At 41.1% G+C, this 16,044-nt stretch overlaps 2 protein-coding genes across 2 annotated transcripts; one reads left to right on the forward strand and one right to left on the reverse strand.

Annotated features, from left to right (window-relative positions):
* The first annotated feature begins 1,233 nt into the window (after positions 1-1,233).
* On the forward strand, positions 1,234-7,757 carry myl9b (myosin, light chain 9b, regulatory). Its single transcript, XM_014981158.2, has 4 exons — positions 1,234-1,392; positions 5,728-5,931; positions 6,692-6,853; positions 6,944-7,757. The coding sequence occupies exons 2-4, from the start codon at positions 5,748-5,750 to the stop codon at positions 7,117-7,119; spliced, it is 522 nt and encodes a 173-aa protein (XP_014836644.1). The 5' UTR covers positions 1,234-1,392; positions 5,728-5,747; the 3' UTR covers positions 7,120-7,757.
* Positions 7,758-8,680: 923 nt separating this feature from the next.
* tgif2 (TGFB-induced factor homeobox 2) lies at positions 8,681-15,875 on the reverse strand. The gene is made up of 3 exons (XM_014981157.2): positions 15,024-15,875; positions 12,704-12,945; positions 8,681-11,666 (listed from the first exon to the last, which is right to left on the reverse strand). The coding sequence occupies exons 1-3, from the start codon at positions 15,040-15,042 to the stop codon at positions 10,287-10,289; spliced, it is 1,641 nt and encodes a 546-aa protein (XP_014836643.1). The 5' UTR covers positions 15,043-15,875; the 3' UTR covers positions 8,681-10,286.
* Between the last annotated feature and the right edge of the window lie 169 nt (positions 15,876-16,044).

A 16,044-nucleotide genomic window follows, 5' to 3' on the forward strand; every position in this document is an offset into this window, starting at 1 on the left:
TCACCAACTAGTTATTAGTTTGGGGGCAATTACTTAAAATAGGGCCAGGGTGTGAAATATTTACCTCTTGTCATTTTAATTTAATATTAATCTGTTTGACCGTCTGGAACGTTGAAGTACGGGGGAGTCAAAAGGTCAATACACCTTTTGATTGACCTTTTGATTCAATCAATTGAATTGTTATTCAATCAAAAGATCAATCAAGGGGTATTGACGACCTTGGCTTTCAGCTTGAAGCCAAGGTCAATACACCTAAAAAGAGTCAGATCTTTTGTCGCAGTAGCCTACTTCATATTTTATTTAATTTTTCTTTCAGTGTAATAATTTCAATTTGAAGACTACTGTAGCCCAGCAGATGGCGACACTGCACCGCAGGAGAACATCATTTTAACTAACACGCGGTAGACCTTGGACGTACCCCCCACCACCGCCCCCCCTTTTTTTTCGATTGTACTGCAGTCTAATCCTGTTTTTCTAAATAAAAAAAATTTGTAATTTAGATGATATTCTATTAAAAATATAAAACCAATGATTATTGCTGAGTTAACAACAGATATAAAAAGGGAAGGTAACAATGGTTTCTTATTAGTTTTACACTTAAGTCACACTGTCATATACAAGTAAATGTTCATGCTTTAGGCAACTGTATTTTATTTTTCTAAAAAACAAAACAAAAAAATAAACATGTAAAATGTATTGAAGACCTGTGAAAGAAAGCTGTGTTGAAGTCTTAAATTATTCTGCCCAAACAATGAGGGGAAGATCTTAGATTTTACAAAGAGCTGAAAAGAGTCAGAGTGACATAAGATTAAACCAGATACTTTATTAATCTTGTGAAGAAAATTATCATAGTTTTATTAGGAGAGAATAACTGGAAGTGAAAACAGAAACTGTCCTTGACGGCATCATTTCAGGTGTTCATTTTAAATTCTGGCCCCTGAGTTGTGGAGCCTCGCTGCCTATTTAAGGGCACTATTGTTCCAGCAGAAACTCAAGTCTGCATTTCCTCACTGCTCCCTCTCTCCCTTAATATGTTTCCACCAAATGTTTAGACTCCTTTCTCTAAATAAGGCAGCCTTATCGTAGTTCCTGTCATTTCATCTTTGCCTTTTCGCCAAACATCCCAAACAACGACCACGGCAGCAGCGAGGCTGTAGCTTTTGCATTCCTTTGCCTTGTATGGACAAATGGTCTGGGCCTGGTTCGTCTCCCTACGGGACACACTGCTATTTCCATTGGTCTGAGGAGGAAAAGGAGGCGGGGCCTAACCAGGGGCGTTTGATTGTTTGAGCAAACTTTTCAGCAGGACCGCTTGCCTCCTTTCCCTCTGCGGTGACGGATCCGGACAAAAGGAGTTGAAAAGACTCTCTTCATTTTCAGCTTGAAGCCAAGGTGAGAATGAAAGCTGGCTGTAACTCTTTAAGAGCGCCAAGGATCTCTTTTAGCTTTATTTTAAGTGGTTTGGTGAGGTAAGATCTCAGGAGTCGGAGCTGAGGAGAGGATAGCTATACAGTGATCTTCCGAAGTGAATATTTGTGGAGATTTCCTTCCCTGAAAGGAGACTAATGGGGTGTTCATCTTCTGCCAGTTGAACTGTGAGCATGTATGGTTATGTTCATTTCCACCACAGAGGAACTTCCAAATGCAGCTGACCCATTTCTTACGTTCACCTGAGATGCCGTCCCTTGTTGGACTCCTCACTCTGTTTGTTCTTGGTATGTGTGACCGTTGGTCTCTGAGTTTTCACACTTCAGCGCCGACTGACCTTCATGACTCAAAGTCGGTGAGATGGAGTGAGACAGCGACTGCTCCTATTGGATCTAAGGACAGGGGAGCTTTGTCTTGGCCCACTCCGAATAAAAGGATGAAAGAAATCAGTGATGGACAGAGAACAAACGTTTCTGTCAGTACAAATCAAGTCGTAGTTATTTGTGTTGTTCTTGCCACAATTCATTGCTGGTTTTAAGCATTAATTGTTATTCATGTTGAAGGGAAAGTTCATGTGCTGAAAACTTAAAATGTCTAAAATTTATGATGTCAGCTACAGGCCTTAAAGAAAAAAAAAGTCTTGAATCCAAACCTACATATTATGTTTATTATTTCAGTCCTTCTGAAATCGGTTCGCTGTATTTTTATGCAATTAAAATAAAGGTATCTTTATACACCGTGTACCTTTAGTCTTTAGTAAGTATATCTCTAACAAGATATGTCTTCAAAGCAAGGATTTCATTACACTGCATTCCAAAGTTGAAAATAAAAAAAAAACATCTACAAAATCAATTATAAATTAATGTCATTAATATTTTGTGGTTAATGTAGCTCTTAAGATTAATTTAAAGCATTATATAGGGCATAATAAAGGACCTTAACTAAATTGCTACAAGTTTTTCAGACAAAGTTGGATTTAGGAGGATGTGGGCTCCTGAACTAAAGTGGGTTTTGGTGCTTTACTTGAGTTTTTCGTTTTTTCAGGCATTGCAATAGATTAAAAGGGAACACATCAACATCATTTGTAGGCCATGTATATAAGAAACCATCCTTGTATATGTGCTTTCTAAAAAGAAATGACTCCCCTGCCCCCAAGTGTTTTAAGTGTCAGGCCTGAATGTAGCGAGGTAACGTCACCGAAAGGAAGGGTAGAGGCTAGGACCTCGAAATAAAGGCTCTTATGTCTGATGTACTTGTATTTGCACCAGATAAAAACTGGGTGTTGTGCGTCTTCCGAAAAGAATGAAGGGAAAAGCGCTAAACGAATGGAGGAACTCCTTGCTTCCTGAAATGTCGTATTACCTCTCCATGGTAGTTTTGTTTCCAGCTTCCTGTGAGGTTGGGAATGGAAGGGCCTGCGGCCAAAAGTGCACACCTTTGGTGTTTTGTTTTCATTAGCTGGGACACAAAGGGAGCCAAGTGTTAGGTAAAATCAGTGAAGACTGCAGAATAACCTGCTAGAATTTAACCCGTAAAACCGATGAAGGAATCTGCTTATGTTTTATTTTTGGTAAACTTTAAACAGCATGAGTAGAATAAATTCATGTTTATTGAATCACATGTTTAAAGTGTGATTCAACACATTTTAAAAATGTACTTGACAAATTCTCCTAAGTTTTAGTTTTTTTGTTTGTTTTACTTGGGTTGGCTTATTCAAACAGACAAGACAACCAGAGGCGATATTCGTAATTCGTTAACTAACATATGATACTAAATAGTTAATCCAGTTTCAAAAATTCCCAGTGTAGAAAGCAGTTTTATACCTGTGCTAGATTCTTGGTGGTTGAATCACAACTAACAAGTACATTCACAGTTTCTGTCATTAAGTCATCTGGTTTGTTCTCCATTTTAAAAAAAAAAGTGAAATTAACAACAAAACATTCCTAAAATTGTAACAAACTTTTGAAACATGCTAATAAGGTGGTTTATAAACCATTTTCTTGATGACCAGGTGTTGCAATTTACAAATGATGACTACCTCAGACTGCTGTTGCTAAATTAGCTTAACCTGCATAGAAACATCTTCTCATCCATAAATCTTATGGCAATGCTTGACTTTTTATTAAGTTGGCATCTTCATTTATAATACATATCGTCCCCCATCACTCTGTGCTGCACACAACACGCCATGTATAATAGCACCAGTCGGCTGAACCAATTATTTTGTTATAATCTGACCAAAACTTTTAGATTGGGTTTATCACCAAAAAAGAAGTGGCTATTGTTGCTTGAATTTACTTCTAATTGAGCACTGCATCTTCAAATAAGTGTGAAACAAACAAAAAGATAGTTACTACTATAATAGAATGATATTGTGAAACAGTTTTTTTTATAGTGCACGTGTTTGTGAACTGTCCTACAGTAAAGGTTCCTCACTTTGTTTTTAATCTATGTGGAGGAAATGCAAACATGGAGATCCATAATGTCTTCATGTAAACTTTAGATCACAGCTGAGTTGTCCATTAAGATCATAAACTGAGCTGACACGCCACATTTGCATTGGCTATAAAAGTATGAACGAGGTACAGTTGCACTAATTTGTATAAATAAAAATGACTGTAAGACATGCATCTGCAGCCCGGATAAGAGGCAGAGAAAACCCCTTTTACGTGGTACTCTTTTTTTTTTTTTTTTTTTCCTTTTGTCTTGGCTGACCTGCACAGTAATTCGTCTTTGCTCTGCTCTATTAAATACAAAGACACTGTCACACATAGGGTGATGAAAGATGTGGTGAAAACGGGTTAACAAAGCTGTGGCAGCACAAATGTATTAAACCATCAAAGGGTTAGAAATGGCTTTTTGAGAGCATTCATCTCCACCCTTCCTTGCTTTTGGACAATTTCGACTACTGTAGACCTAAAAGCCCCAGAGAGCTGCAGGGTTTGAGATGCTCGCACGTAGTCGTCTAGACGCTGAAACCGCTAGGATTGACCATTATCTCTGCTTCTACCACGCCAACATCGAGGAGAAAATGTTCGCTTGTTGTCCAGTGTATCCCTCCAAATAACCAGTGTAATGGTTTTAAATAAAAAGGACCAGCATTATTTATTTTATATGGTAGTTGTCATAATGTGTCCATTCACTTCAGTCAGGCACAACCTTTAATAGAAACATCAAGTAGACATGCAGCAGTTAAAATTCACCTTAGATTGTTTCATTGGACAGAACTAAATGGTTTGACTCATTTTATGTGCCTAAACAAAGAGAAGGAATAGACGTGAAGGAGAAAACTTACTTGAGATTTTCAATTTAAAAAAGGGGGCAGTGACTTTGCTAACCAAAAAAACAACTTGCATGTACCCAAGTTACATTTATTATTGGTAGCATACATTAGTAATCCCTCTGCCTGATGTTAATTAGAGATTAAAACAACACAATGAGCAGAAGATAAAAACTAAATGTACAAGTATCCACTTTGGGATAGAACAAGTTGAGCATTATTTCATGTGTGTAAAATAATAGTCAAACAGTAAGCTTGTGAAATCCTTTTCTAAACAGCAATAAATGCATATCTTGATAATTGTCGATGAGTGTAGAGTGGCTGAAGAGTGACATCAGGCTTCAGAGACATGACGCAAACCAGAGATTTAGCTCTGGGCATAATATATTTTTAATAAGACTGAAAAATCTTGCAGGCTCCAGTTTGTTCCATATAAAGTAAATATTATAAAGACTACTTATCAGAGTTTGAGATAACACGTTCATCTTAAAGTTAAGATTTTTTTTTATATATATCTTTTTGTTACAATAAAGACGCTTGCATTCCATCATCTCTGTGCTTATCTAGACATGATGTCATTCTTCTGTGTGAATAATTGGCCTCATTTACCTTCCTGCACAAACCAGCCTTACCCCTGTGTCCTCCATCAGCCATTTACCCCGGGACTCACACATGTGCACACACAAACGAATTATAAATCCTTGTAGACCCGAGCATGAGTGACGGGTCTAATTCTGGAACTATCTGAGGTGTGTGCTGCAGTGACATGCCATTTTCACACCCATCAAAGTGCCTGCCGTTTCACCGAGAATGCGTTTCTCTCTCTCTCTCTCTCTCTAGAGGAAGTGAGGTGGAAAAGATTCACCCTCAAGTGCAAACAAAACCTATGGAAGATTTGGTGCTAAATGCAAACTATACTGTATAAACCAGCTTAGTTTGTGCATTCGCATAAAGCTGTGTTTGTTAGCGAAGCTTTGTCTAACCTACCTTTGTCTGACGGGATGCATATCTCTGCACAGGTCCAGATCGAGCCGTCGCCATGTCTAGCAAACGTGCCAAGGGAAAGACCACCAAGAAGCGGCCACAGAGGGCCACCTCCAATGTCTTTGCCATGTTTGACCAGTCCCAGATCCAGGAGTTCAAAGAGGCGTTCAACATGATCGACCAGAACAGGGACGGTTTCATTGACAAGGAGGATCTGCATGACATGCTGGCCTCTTTGGGTAAAAAAAAACAAAAAAAAAACTTCAGGCTTTTTTTTTGTCACTATTTGGTGGATAAAACAAAATGGGAGAAAAACATATAATAAAGTAAAATAAATGTTTCACAGATGTGGTGCATTTATGGGGTTCAACTTAAGTCGGAATCCTTATTCTCAATATTTCTCACCCACCAAATATTGCTGCATATCAGGCAAATGTAAGCGTCTGTACAATGCTTCGCAAAAGCATCAATAGCTCTTTAAGTTAACGGTACAACCAAGAACTTGAGTGTATTACTTGGATTTTGTGAGTTCAACTCACAAAAAGTACTACATAATTGTTATGTGGAAGGGTGTGCATGGTTTTTTAAATTCTTTATAAATGATAAAATAAGGAGCACAGCAGATGGGCCAGGTGAGCCCCCCTGAGCCCAGCATCATCAGGGTGAAACACAGTGGGGGCAGCATCATGCTTTCCTGAATACAGGCTCCAAAACACTTGAACTTTGCAGGAGCTTCATCATCGAGTCCGACTCAAATCTGAACAATTTTGCAAAGATTTCGGTCTCCAGAGCTGGAAGTGACGTACATTAAAAGAGTTTCAGTTGTCATTGCGAATGCAAAAGCAGCCGCAGATTTCCACTTTACAATTTTGCATTGGTATTTCACATAAAATCCCATCACGCATACAAATTTAAGGTCGTAAATATACGAAGTAAAAGAGGGGCATGAATAGTTGAAAGAGGCATTGAATGTAATCTAACCGCGTGGCTGCTTCGCAGGTAAGAACCCGTCGGATGAATACCTTGAGGGAATGATGAACGAGGCTCCGGGGCCCATTAACTTCACCATGTTCCTCACAATGTTTGGCGAGCGGCTCAACGGGACGGACCCCGAGGACGTTATCCGCAACGCCTTCGCCTGCTTCGACGAGGAGGGATCTGGTGAGTCGCGTACAGAAGAGCCGTAGATGCCATTTTCAGTGTGCAGCGCTGTATTTTGTTACTCAGTGTGGATGCCGTCTGCCCAATCAGGGTTTATCCACGAGGACCACTTGAGAGAGCTGCTGACCACCATGGGCGATCGCTTCACAGATGAAGAGGTGGACGAGCTGTTCCGCGAGGCGCCAATCGACAAGAAGGGCAACTTCAACTACGCAGAGTTCACTCGCATCCTCAAACACGGCGCAAAGGACAAGGACGACGAATAGAGGGAAAACGGCTGCTCCTGGCTCCCGCTCACATGCTGCACCACAGATTTTCACCGATCCCCCCCCCCCCCCTTACAGTGTATATTAGAAGTAAATAAATTCAGAATCACTATATAAATGTCCTTAAATTGTATTGTACATTTGATGGCGAACGTGTCGATCGAGGATTTAATCTAAGGATCCACAGATCTTGTTCTGCGATACACTTCCTGCAGCTCAAACTACATTAACTGCACTTTGACTGGTATTTATAGGCAACTTAGTAAGACTTTTGTGATGCATTGCACACCGCTGTGTTTGTTTATATGTGCTGTATGGACTTTCGGCTTCAGTGCTACACAGCAATGATTACCCCTTCCTGCCTGCCTTATAACTACCACATACGCTTAAGCACTGCCACGTGGCTCCTTTCTTTCATTTCTCCTTTGTATTCTTGTAGGGTTGCAAAAACTGTTTATTTGATTTTGACAATCAAGCAGTGAGAATGGCCTCCTGGCAAAGCGGACAGTTGAGGGTGATGCTTTGCTTCATCAGCTGGTTGTATTGGTTGAAGGATCAGGTATGTTTGCTGTAGTAGGAACTCTGTCATGAATCTGCTCAGGCTAATAAAGTATACTACAGCTCCTGTAGTAAATGGACCATGTCTGTGGCAAATGAAGAATGTGTCTACTCATTTAAACTAGCTTTTTAAAAAAAAAATATATATATATACTTTATACTTTGTAGAATTTAAAAATGAAAGTGTTTATTGGATTCTCTGCCACAATATGTGTCTTTTTTTTTTTTTTACTAAGTTCAATATTGACAATTTAAATTGAAAAATACTTTTTGGTATCTTAAGTGATATTCTGCCATTTAAAAGATGATTTAACTCAGACTCCTTAAACTTCTAGCATATATATGAGATATATGGACAACTTCTTGTCCATATATCTGTACTACCAAAGAGGGAATAGAAGAGGTACAGAATTAGATACAGCACATTTTAGAACTCAAAATCTTGAATGGTGTTGCACTTAAATGGTGTGACTGCATCATTTTTAAATGTCTTGATCACCAGCAACTTGAGGGTATAAAAAAAATTCAGTTTGTGTCATGAAAGGTAAACCAGATCCATTTGTCACCAGATTTGATCATTAATGGCATACAATTGTTACCATAAAGCCAGTGAGCTGCATAAAGCACTTTTTCAGTAAGGATAAAAAAAAAAGTGAAATGTATATATGAAACAAACTGAACTTTTATTTCTTTGAAATGTTCATACAAAAAACAGACATTTAAAGTTTAAGGCGTATATTGCACAGACTATTGAGTTTTTAATACATATTTAAAAAAAAAAAAAAAAAAAAAAACCGGGACATCCTCCCTCATTTGAAGGCTTAAGGCACAGCAGCCAGTCACACTGCCTGGAGTCATAATTTGTAACATGAAGTGGAAAAAGAAAATGTTCAAAATACATTTGGTTGGACAGGAACTACATTTTGAGAATGAATCTCATGCTAGTAAATATGAACAAAAAAAAAAAAAAAAGCTTGACCTTTCACATATTTACATCAGCACATTGTTTTTTTTTTTTATCAGAAGTGTCAGCTTACGTCTAAAACCTCGCTACTTAAAATCTTAGCCAGCTTTTCCCAGTATTCTGACCTCGAAGGCATCATCACAGTGTATTTATGTAGTTTGAAAAATGTAATTATAACTTATGCCCGACATCGGTTGTGTGTAACTGAGGTATAAATGAACACCGGCCTACTCTGCCTCTGCAACAAAAGCAAACATTAACCTTAACTTTGTGGCACAGAGTGGAACACGGTGAAGAAAACACGGGAGAAAAGTTTGGAGGGTTTTTTTTTTTTTTTTTTGGAATGGTGGCAGTGTTCATTGCTCAGCAAAAGTAAAACCCAAACATATGTTGTTCTTCTGTTCACAACCACTCACACTAATACAACAGAAATGAACTAAACACAGCTTTGTGACCTGGTAAACATTAATCAATAATTGTGCTACAGTATTGACCAGAAAGGAGTCCAGCCTTCTGCCAAACTCCCACACACAGACACTCACAGATACCAATATTAAATGTTCGGGGGAGGAACAGTTTCACAGAAACTACATCTTCATGGATTAGCAGAAACTCTATAGAAACCACTTTTAAACTATCAGATGTGGAAAAAAACTACACTTCTTTTTTTTTTAGACGTACAAAAGAAAATGTGCTACATTTGCTCTGTCGAGAACCTGTACGAAACGATCGATTTCCGTTACGACATTCGGATCTGAGAAACAGAAACTCTTAAGGCCTCACAAACGTCAGGGAGCTCTGGGTGACGCATCGGGTCTCCAAATAAAGAATCGAGAGGGATTCCAGCAGAAAGCAACCTACAGACCTGCTTTAAATGGAAACTGAAAATACGAGAAACTTCCCAACGGTAAAAGAGTTGATGATGCATCGTGCTAGAAGGTATGCACAGAGCAGCTGAGATGACGATTCATGAAACCGCTTGGCCGGATCAAAGGAGTCACTGAGTTAGACGTGCTGCTGTGTTTTTGATTTTTCTTTGGCTCACGTTTCCAAATGCAGAGGGGAAAAAAAAAAAAAAAGCAGAGAACCATGTCAGAAAAAAAAATTAACAGGCTCCTTTTATAAAAAAAAAAAAGAAAGAAAAAAAACAACTTGATCATTTTAAATGCACACAACTAAAAGAGTTCTAAAAAAATGTTGTGCTTTTTTTATCCAGAAGATTGAATAAAGGGCAGCAGAGTTCATATCCAGGGAGGTCACCTTTTATTGTTTCGATTTTTTTTTTTTTTACATTCACTAAAGTCCAGCACTGCTACTGGAAAGGCTGGTAAATGTTTGTACAATTCAGGAATATTTTCCTATTTGTTCATTCTTGCAACACCCCAAAAATCCCAGGATGACATCACAATCCGTTGCAGAATGGCGTCAAGAACGTAGGAATGACACGCTCCGCCTTCCTCCGTGTGGTAAACGATAAAAGTTCCAACTCATGCCAAGCTCAAGCTTCACGTCAAGAGGCCGACCAAGACACATTCTCCGATAATCGTTAAAAGTCCAGCCGTATAAAACACACCTGTCCTCGCTTTCTTCTCAGATGTTTAACATTAAAAAAAAAAAAAAGAAAGAAATAAAACAGCAGCAGCTTCTAGTTGACAGCTTCACTCAGCGTGTGCAAGCTGTGCTGCGGCCCCCACACCGTGCCGATGGGGGTCTTTACCACTTGGAGTGAACTGGCCTGCCTGGCGTTGGCGTGAACCATGGTCCAGACCTTCGGCACCATGGCTGAGCCGCTGCTCCCTGAGGTATGAGGAGTGAGGTGGGAGGCGAGGCTCAGGAGAGACGGGACCGCTGCTGCTGGAGATGCGGATGAGACCGAGGATGAAGCGGGCAGCACGGCGGCGGGTGTCGCAGGGATCGAGGGGGGCTGGTGGAACTCGAGGTGGGGCAGGTCTCCTCTAGGAGTCAGCTGAGATGCAACAGCTGCTGCTGGGGGGGGATCTGAAGTGGGGCTTGTGGCTGACTGGGCCGAAGGGGCTTGTATGGAGACGGGGCTCACTGCTGGATTTGACGCACCCGTAGGACATGAGGCTGGAGGCGAGGCTGACGAAGAAGCTGAAGGTAACTTTGGGTTAACGGCCGGGAGGGCGGCAGGTTTCTGTAGCTCTGGTTGCCCCAGGATGATGGCAGATACTGGCACTACAGCTGGTAGGTGTGCTGGGAAGAGACGAGGTTGGTTAAGGCTGGACGCTCTGACAGTGTCTTTATCTAAGGGGCTCCACATCACTTTGTTTACCGGTAGGGGGGATAACCCGGAGGCTGGGAGCAAAAGAGGAGCAGCAACTGCTGGAGATTTGACCGGCTCTGGAACAGACATGGCCTTCTCCATCAGGCTCTGCACTCTGGAAGGATGCATGACCTGTTCCTCTGGAGGCGGGGTCGGGCCCTTTTCGTTTGCATCCACCGGTTTGGCATGTAAAGGCTCTGCTGGTTTGCTTTGGCTCTCCTTGAGCAGGTCCTGCTCAGCGGCTCTCTGTAGAGCGGCGTCAACCAGCAGCCTCAGGTCACTGAAGTCGTGACCCATGTAGAGCTCCGGTGGAGTCGGGGGAGGCGTGTTGAGAAGGCCGCTGGGGTAGCTCGCAGCTACAGTGATGCCTGGCGTTGGGCCGGCTGAGGGGGCGCCTCGTTCATCCGCTTCCATCAACAGGCTTTGTGTGTCCAGCGTCATGAGTGCCTGCACACACACTTCCTTTCCAGGGTAGCCTGCTCCGGTGAGGATGGCCGTCGCCGTGTTCCCCAGCAGGCTAAGGTCCAAAGTGGGCATGGAGCGGATCACCGATGGACGCGGCTGAGAGGAGCGAGCCGAGGCGCCGGTTTCGGGAGAGCAGGCTTCACCTCTGTTTGGCTGAAGGGCCTCGGTTTTACCGACAATCTTACGGGAGATGGTGAACTTGGTGGGGTCTTTGCCGTCCTTGCGAAGCAGATCAGGCAGAAGGCGGCGGCGGGCGTTGATAAACCAGTTGCAGATCTGGGGAAAACAGACGAAAATTACTCGCAAAAGCAAAAAGAAACAACACTTTTTCTTTGTAACAAACTTTTGAACGCTATTTGAATAAGATGATATATAAACCATTTCCTCGACAACTGCGCCTAAGGTGTACAATTAACCACTGGTGCCCGTCTTAGACTGCTGTTACTAAATTAGAAGCATTTTACAAATGTTAATGTTTTATTCCAGCTGCAGTATTTGTGAGGCTTTACTTGCTGTGACACACAGTCAGATGTTCAAATAGGATTTTATGATTTAACCCAACTTGTATTTCTTCACAACTGTAGCCCAAACTTTAATTGTAAATGTCGAAAACTTCCCAACAGAACGCATTCAAGTTTCTGGTTGTAATGTAAAAAAAGTGGATGAAAACATTTGCAAGGCACTGTAAAAAAAGAAAGACCTAAAAAAAAACATAAAAACAATGCAATCACTCTCCTTTTCCACCCAAGACAGTTACAGAAGTCTGACATGCTCCCTCTACTGGTACGGGAGGAGAAAAACGGAGAGCTGAGTGCTCAGACAGCTGGCAATAATGAAGGTCTGAGCTGAAATATGCTGAGCCACAGAGAAGGCAGCCAAACGCATTCCAGTGAACTGACTACATAACAAGGAACTGCTGCCGCCTCCCGCTACTCTGTAATCTGCCCGTGTGTTGAGAAGGAAAGAGGAAATGTCTACTACTGATGCAACAAAGTGAGAAAGAGAAGGGTGGGAAAATGCTAGCAGCGACTGCAGCACAATCAGTCACCGTGCCATCTGTGCATCTTCACGCATTTCAATAACATAAGAAGAAGAAGAAACTTACTAATTACACAAGTAGTAAAGTTTCAGATGAATATCATCAAGAAATGCTATTTCTACCCCCCAGAGTTAAATGACATAACTCCAACAAATAGCAGAAATAAGAAAAATCACAATCCTCTGGCAGGATCTGAAAACTTCACATGTATGCAAAAAAAACCCAAAAAAAAAAAAACCCAAACAAACAAGAAAAAATAAATAAATCATCTTACCTGCAGTACAGACAGCTTAGTCTGGTTTGAAAGACTGAGCTTCTCCTGCTCCGATGGGTACGCGTTGAAGCGGTGCTCGTACAGCCAGCTGCGGAGGATCTGAACAGACTCCTTGGGCAGGTTGCCGCGGCGACGGCGCTTCGCGAGGATCCCTTTCCCTGACAGGTCGAGCGGGGAGCCGTCATCGCTGTCCGACACGGCCGAAGAGTGCTCCTGCTCGGGATGGCGGTCATCCTCCAGACCTGGGGAGAAGACGAGTCGTTTTTAAACACGAATCTTTCAACAAGAACTTGGTGGGGACAAAAGTAGCAGTGATTAAAGGCACATTGATATGAAACTACACCAGTATGGTTTCTTTTTCTTTTTTTCAGAAATAATTTGTTTCTGATTTGATCTGCAGTTTAAAAGTCAGATCTTTAACCAAAGACAAAATTAATACACTGACATTTTAGAAACACCTGAAGAGTTTTACATCTGGGATTAGTACGGCTAACCTTACTAAACTCTACATTCACCTACATTCTCTCTCTCTCTAAAAAAAAAGGGTAACTGTGAGGTTTCCAAAACGCTGCCAGTATTAGAAACTTTTCCAAGACAAAAGTTGAAATAAAGAAACAAACACTTGGTGCAACACTTTCCAGCCGTCCTGTTCTCTTCTTAAAGTCTTACTCTTGCATAACTATATATATATCCCTAGTTTCATTTACTTTATTTTTTTACAAACACCCAACAATCAACTTTGAGTCGCTTCTTCCACCCAAACATGGGAGTTGGCAGGGTGATCCGGTATCACCCACTGTCCAGGGAAACCGACCCCCCAGCCCCCGACAAAAATCAGGCTGAAAAACAGGTCAGTCAGTCATCAGCACACCTCTCAGTGTACCTCTAGTTTCGATTTGGATCAATTAACAAGACAATACCTCACACACAACCTAGTCATGAGGGAAAAATGAAAGGAACAGTAAAAAAGTATCTAAACCTAATTGGTTACTACTTTATATGCAACTTATCACAAAGTGATGTTTGCATTGAGAACTATTTCGACCAACTGCTGTTTTTTTTCCCCTCCAATTATTATTATTATTATTATTTTTTTCTTTTAGACTGAACCCACTTCTCATTTGAACCCATGGCGGGTCAGAGGAGGAAAACTCCCCACAAAATGGAGCATGCCTGATCCCAAAGGGGTGGGCCACAGAATGCAGTAAATGTCTTTCTCTGGGAGCTGGGTTGAAACCTGACCCCTGGGGGCAGCGCCTGTCCTCACAAAGGAGATTGTGTGCATATCAACATCACAGCAGCCAAGTGGGCCCAGGAACCTATTGACCATGCAAAGACGGAAGTGCCGTTTTGCTCCGCACACATGTGCAAAATGTTCATCTTTGACTCCACAGAGGAAAACAGCAGACGTGCTAGAAGAAGTAGAAAAATATATATAGATGCTGAAAAATGCTACTTTTGTATCACGGATATAATCGCGGCCCACAGAGCTCTTTTCATGTGGTCAGGACAGTCCCCTGAAGAAACGTGCTGTACGTGATCCTACAACTCTGCTGCTGGCCGATACTGACAGCAGGGCTTTATCTTAAAAACCGAAGCAGCAAATGAATGGGATTTGATCAGCTAAGAAAAATACATCAAAGATTAAAAAAAAAAAAAAAGGTCACACCAGCAGCAGCAGCAGCTGTGTGGTAAATCACTGCGGCTGTCAAACAAGCCAACTTCTTGTTTTTACACACACACACACGCATAGGTAGCAGGAAAATCATTCAAAAATAAAGTCTAAGAAAAGGAAGCCAATTAAACTTTTCTACTAATGAATCAATATGCAACAAATTAGTTTGAGAAATATATATGAATGTCTGAAACTGCTGTGATAAAATAGTCTATCAAAAAAAAAAAAAAATGGTAACCGAGCCATCTGGAGCGCACAAAGGAGGCAGGGAGAAACGCACAGCCTCCCGCATGCCGCTCCGCCAGATGGACAGCACGCCTGCCTCAGGAGAGAGAGAGGAAGAGAGAGAGAGAGCGACAGACAGACACACAACTAGCTAGCTAGCTGTCCCTCCAAATTCAAACATAAACACACGCTGCATTTGCTAGCAAAACAACAACAACAAAAAAACAAAACAAAAAAACAACAACAACAAAAAAACAAACAAACGAAAAAAAACCCTCTGCATACCAGGCAACAGTTCACGGCGAAAGCCAGACAGAGCCAGCAGACGCACAGTTCTGGGAAGGATTTATTTTTATTTATTTTATTTTTTTTAAAAAGTCAATGGAATAAATTAGAAAACACGGTCAGGTTGGCGCTCACCTCGTTTCAACGCTTTCATTCTTTGTTGATGGCTCCGCTTGAAAACACGCAGCTGTCCAAGTTGCTTCCACTCACAAAGCGACACTTTCCGCTAAGGCTACCAAGAGGTGCTGCAGCTTTACACGCGAATTTAAAACCTCTTCTCCTCACACTACTTCGCATAAAAGGGCTCACACGTTTCCATTGTGCTCCTCGCCTTCTGCCAGGATGAATGTTTTCCAGGTCTTGTTTTTCCTCTTGTCGCTTGCTCCTTTTACCTGCATACAGCAGCAGCAGCCACCGCTTTGCCAATCTTGACAGTCTCAGCTGCAGTGGGCCCGCCTCCACTGATGGCCGTCAGCCAATCGTTTTCCTGGATTACTGATCCTGGAGAGTGGTCAGCCAATCGCAGTTCTTCTTCAGACAGCGGTCTGGTTTCGTGTTGTTGTGATGGACGGGAGAACCTTTTCATTCAAAATATAACGTTTGTGGGTCAAAGAAAGAATCGTACGTTTTTTTTCCTGGATGTTTACAGTTCTTATACGCTGTAATAAAAAAAAATATATATATATATATATATATATCTAGAAACAAATCATTAATTATCCCTGCCTGTCGAAAACGGTTCCTGTTATTTTACATAACAAATGTGTATGCTCAGGTTACATAAATCATAAAAATGTGTGGAATAAACTGTCGTTTCTCAAATAAGTTGATGTCAGTAGAAACAAATGTTAGAAAAGTAGTAGTAAAATGAAAAAAATAATTATTTGAACTCTTCGGAATAGTCCCTTTCAATCGATTAACCAAATGTACAATGAGTAAAATATTAAATGCCTTGTGAATAACTGCAGTTGGTAGTAATATGACGGTCTACTATTTCATAGGTACTTATATCTCTTAAACCTTTCCACACAGAGATTGCAGAGTGAAAAAAGAATGAATAATATCTGAAATATGTGGGGTGTATATGTATTAAACTGCAAATCCTTTTAGGGTATCACTTTACCATCTATAAACAAATATTTTTTTTGGCTGTTCT

The sequence above is a fragment of the Poecilia mexicana genome, unplaced genomic scaffold, assembly GCF_051168715.1.
Source record: "Poecilia mexicana isolate PSO_F unplaced genomic scaffold, ASM5116871v1 scaffold_5, whole genome shotgun sequence".
Taxonomy (NCBI): Eukaryota; Metazoa; Chordata; class Actinopteri; order Cyprinodontiformes; family Poeciliidae; genus Poecilia; species Poecilia mexicana.